Source organism: Lottia gigantea (genome assembly GCF_000327385.1).
Source record: "Lottia gigantea unplaced genomic scaffold LOTGIsca_147, whole genome shotgun sequence".
NCBI classification, from domain to species: domain Eukaryota; kingdom Metazoa; phylum Mollusca; class Gastropoda; family Lottiidae; genus Lottia; species Lottia gigantea.
In genome coordinates this window covers 120,951-124,683 of record NW_008707746.1, presented here as the reverse complement: position 1 = coordinate 124,683, position 3,733 = coordinate 120,951, and the positions used below count along the sequence as shown (strand labels likewise).

The 3,733-nt window shown below is 37.5% G+C and overlaps 1 protein-coding gene across 1 annotated transcript in view; it reads left to right on the top strand.

Annotated features, from left to right (window-relative positions):
- LOTGIDRAFT_140419 (hypothetical protein) overlaps positions 1-3,733 on the top strand; it is a gene marked incomplete at both ends in the record, with an annotated part of 59,361 nt that overhangs the window by 13,765 nt on the left and 41,863 nt on the right. Inside the window, 3 exons of the mRNA XM_009050211.1 lie at positions 339-492; positions 994-1,101; positions 1,794-1,867. Of these exons, the coding sequence (XP_009048459.1) occupies positions 339-492; positions 994-1,101; positions 1,794-1,867 (336 nt within the window). The remainder of the gene's footprint in view (positions 1-338; positions 493-993; positions 1,102-1,793; positions 1,868-3,733) is intronic.

Genomic DNA, 3,733 nt, shown 5'->3' with positions numbered 1-3,733 from the left:
AGGGTTTGCAAAAAGGGGCCATTTGAATCATTAGGTGTCGGGAGTTAGGGTTTGCAAAAAGGGGCCATTTGAATCATTAAGTGTCAGGCTTTAGGGTTTGCAAAAAGGGGCCCCTTGAATCATCAAGTGTCAGGGGTTTACAGCACCAGACAATCCCTGTAAAAAGATAAGAAGGTAGGGAAGATGTCGGCAGAGCCAGACTCACCATAATTGTACCCCCCACCCCCCTTTCTGTAAAACTACTACAGCTTCAGGGATGTTATAGCCAGTTTTAGGACATGATAAAAATTAACAGGTGACATCTATTATGCATTATTTGCGTTATTTTCATTTTTTAGAAAACAAGGAAACAAGTTAAGAAGACTGATGACGTTTGCCTGGCCATGTCTTGTTACTAGGGGTTGTGTAGATCCGGCTACCAAATATCATGGCCATTTATTGTTAGCTCATATTATAGCTAAATTTGCTATACACAAACGTATTGTATTACAAGTAAGCCATTTATTTTTCAAGAATAACTTTGTAAAAGATTAGCTTAAAGATGGGTTCCCATGCTAATACTTATATGAATAGAAATTAGAGGTGTTTTAATGACCAGGAAAAATACCAGTTTGTCTCACATGTCCATAATTAATTCATAATTAGCTAAATTAGAAGAGAGCAGAATTCTAATGAGTGACAGATCAAGAAAGTATTTTTTTGTTTATCCAGACTGTACATACATGGACATTTATGATTTGTTAAAACTCTTGATTATATGCAATAAGAACATAATGATATGATTAAGAATATATGATAATTCATTAGAAACACCAATTAATCAAATAGTTTGCATAATTTGACACTAAGAAATAAGGAAACCCAACTTTAAGGGTTTGATAATAGGTTTTCTTGTCTTTGTATGAATAAGCTTGGTTATTTCACACTGCTTGAAGATGCTTGTTATTATTTTATAATTTCCCCAACTTTAATCTCAATTTCTGTTTTTTACAGGTATTTCATAGTTTATTGAAAGCACATGCTCTAGAAGCTAAATCAGTAGTAAGACAAGCATTAGAGATTATAACACCAGCTATGCCTGGTAGAATGGAAGATGGTAATGTAAGTAGAACAAGATATCATTACTGAGATAAGATTTGAACGACATTTAGAAGTGGAGAGTAGATATAACAAAAAACACAAGGGATATATTATGGTATAACTCACTTCTTTAATAACAAAGCACATAACGTTTCAACACAATTTACACGTGTCGTCATCAGATGAAATGACAAAGCACATAACGTTTCAACACAATTTACACGTGTCGTCATCAGATGAAATGACACGTGTAAATTGTGTTGAAACGTTATGTGCTTTGTTATTGAAGAAGTGAGTTATACCATAATATACCCCTTGTGTTTTTTGTTATATCTAAGATATCATTACTGTTTATAAGACTTATAGAATTAGGAGTAGGTAAAGAAGCACAAGATATATGGATATACTATTTCTGGCATTTATTAACTCAACGTTTCACATGCTCATACAGGCAGCGTTATCAAGAAAAGAGAAAAAGAGCAGACTAATGCCGCTGTCCTGCCAAAATTTCCCTCATGGCACCCTGCATGGCGTTGCCCGTCTTCATTAGCCCACGTGGTGCAGAAAAGTAGGATGTAAAACTCCATTCATTTCATTTCATCTTCCATTTAAAGTTGTACATAGCAGACTGAAATATTCGGGCATGACTTACAATTGACTCAGATGTAAAAATACAGTTGTCTTGAAATTTGATTCCTTTTTTTGTAATTTAGGGTAAGCTTACCCACTGGACTAAGAAAATTATTGTAGAGGAAGGCCATAGTCTTGGTCAACTAGTACATATTCTGTAAGTTATCATTGTTAATTTGAGCACCTAATAGTAATCTTGCTTTCAATTGGCTATTCTACCCCAATGTCGCTTTGGAAACGCTAGGATGGCTCAGTGAGTTAGAGACTGGCTCGCTTATCAAGTAGTCTGGCAATCAATTTCAGCATAGATCAATAGGAGTTGGCATTTTTCAACCCTGTTTCAACCAGATGGCGAAGCCCATCATAGGTTTAGTTGTGTACCAAAAAGCTGGACATAATGCTCCATTTCTATTCAATGTAAGGCCATGCAAAATAAATAGTCTGTTTTACAGAATCATTAAGTGTTGAGAGTTAGGGTTCGCAAAAAGGGGCCATTTGAATCATTAAGTGTCGGCAGTTAGGGTTTGCAAAAAGGGGCCATTTGAATCATTAATTTTTGGTAGTTAGGGATTGCAAAATGGGGCCATTTGAATCATTAAGTGTCGGTAGTTAGGGTTCGCAAAAAGGGGCCATTTGAATTATTAAGTGTCGGTAGTTAGGGTTTGCAAAAAGGGGCCATTTGAATTATTAAGTGTGGGTAGTTAGGGTTTGCGAAAAGGGGCCATTTGAATTATTAAGTGTGGGTAGTTAGGGTTCGCAAAAAGGGGCCATTTGAATTATTAAGTGTGGGTAGTTAGGGTTTGCGAAAAGGGGCCATTTGAATCATTAAGTGTCGGCAGTTAGGGTTTGCAAAAAGGGGCCATTTGAATCATTAATTTTTGGTAGTTAGGGATTGCAAAATGGGGCCATTTGAATCATTAAGTGTCGGTAGTTAGGGTTCGCAAAAAGGGGCCATTTGAATTATTAAGTGTCGGTAGTTAGGGTTTGCAAAAAGGGGCCATTTGAATCATTAAGTGTTGGGAGTTAGGGTTTGCAAAAAGTGGCCATTTGAATTATTAAGTGTCGGTAGTTAGGGTTTGCAAAAGGAGGCCATTTGAATCATTAAGTGTGGGTAGTTAGGGTTTGCGAAAAGGGGCCATTTGAATTATTAAGTGTGGGTAGTTAGGGTTCGCAAAAAGGGGCCATTTGAATTATTAAGTGTGGGTAGTTAGGGTTTGCGAAAAGGGGCCATTTGAATCATTAAGTGTCGGCAGTTAGGGTTTGCCAAAAAGGGGCCATTTGAATCATTAATTGTCGGTAGTTAGGGATTGCAAAATGGGGCCATTTGAATCATTAAGTGTCGGTAGTTAGGGTTTGCAAAAAGGGGCCATTTGAATCATTAAATGTCGGTTTTTAGGGTTTGCAAAAAGGGGCCATTTGAATCATTAAGTGTTGGGAGTTAGGGTTTGCAAAAAGGGACCATTTGAATCATTTAGTGTCGGTAGTTAGGGTTTGCAAAAAGGGGCCATTTGAATCATTAAGTGGTGGGAGTTAGGGTTTGAAAAAAAGGGCCATTTGAATCATTAAGTGTTGGGAGTTAGGGTTTTCAAAAAGGGGCCATTTGAATCATTAAATGTCGGGAGTTAGGGTTTGCAAAAGGGGCCATTTGAATCATTAAGTGGTGGGAGTTAGGGTTTGCAAAAAGGGGCCATTTGAATTATGCAAAAAGGGGCCATTTGAATCATTAAGTGTCGGGAGTTAGGGTTTGCAAAAAGGGGCCATTTGAATCATTAAGTGTCGGGAGTTAGGGTTTGCAAAAAGGGGCCATTTAAATCATTAAGTGTCAGTAGTTAGGGTTTTGCAAAAAGGGGCCATTTGAATCATTAAGTGTCAGGAGTTAGGGTTTGCAAAAAGGGCCCATTTGAATCATTAAGTGTCGGGAGTTAGGGTTTGCAAAAAGGGGCCATTTGAATCATTAGGTGTCGGGAGTTAGGGTTTGCAAAAAGGGGCCATTTGAATCATTAAGTGTCAGGCTTTAGGGTTT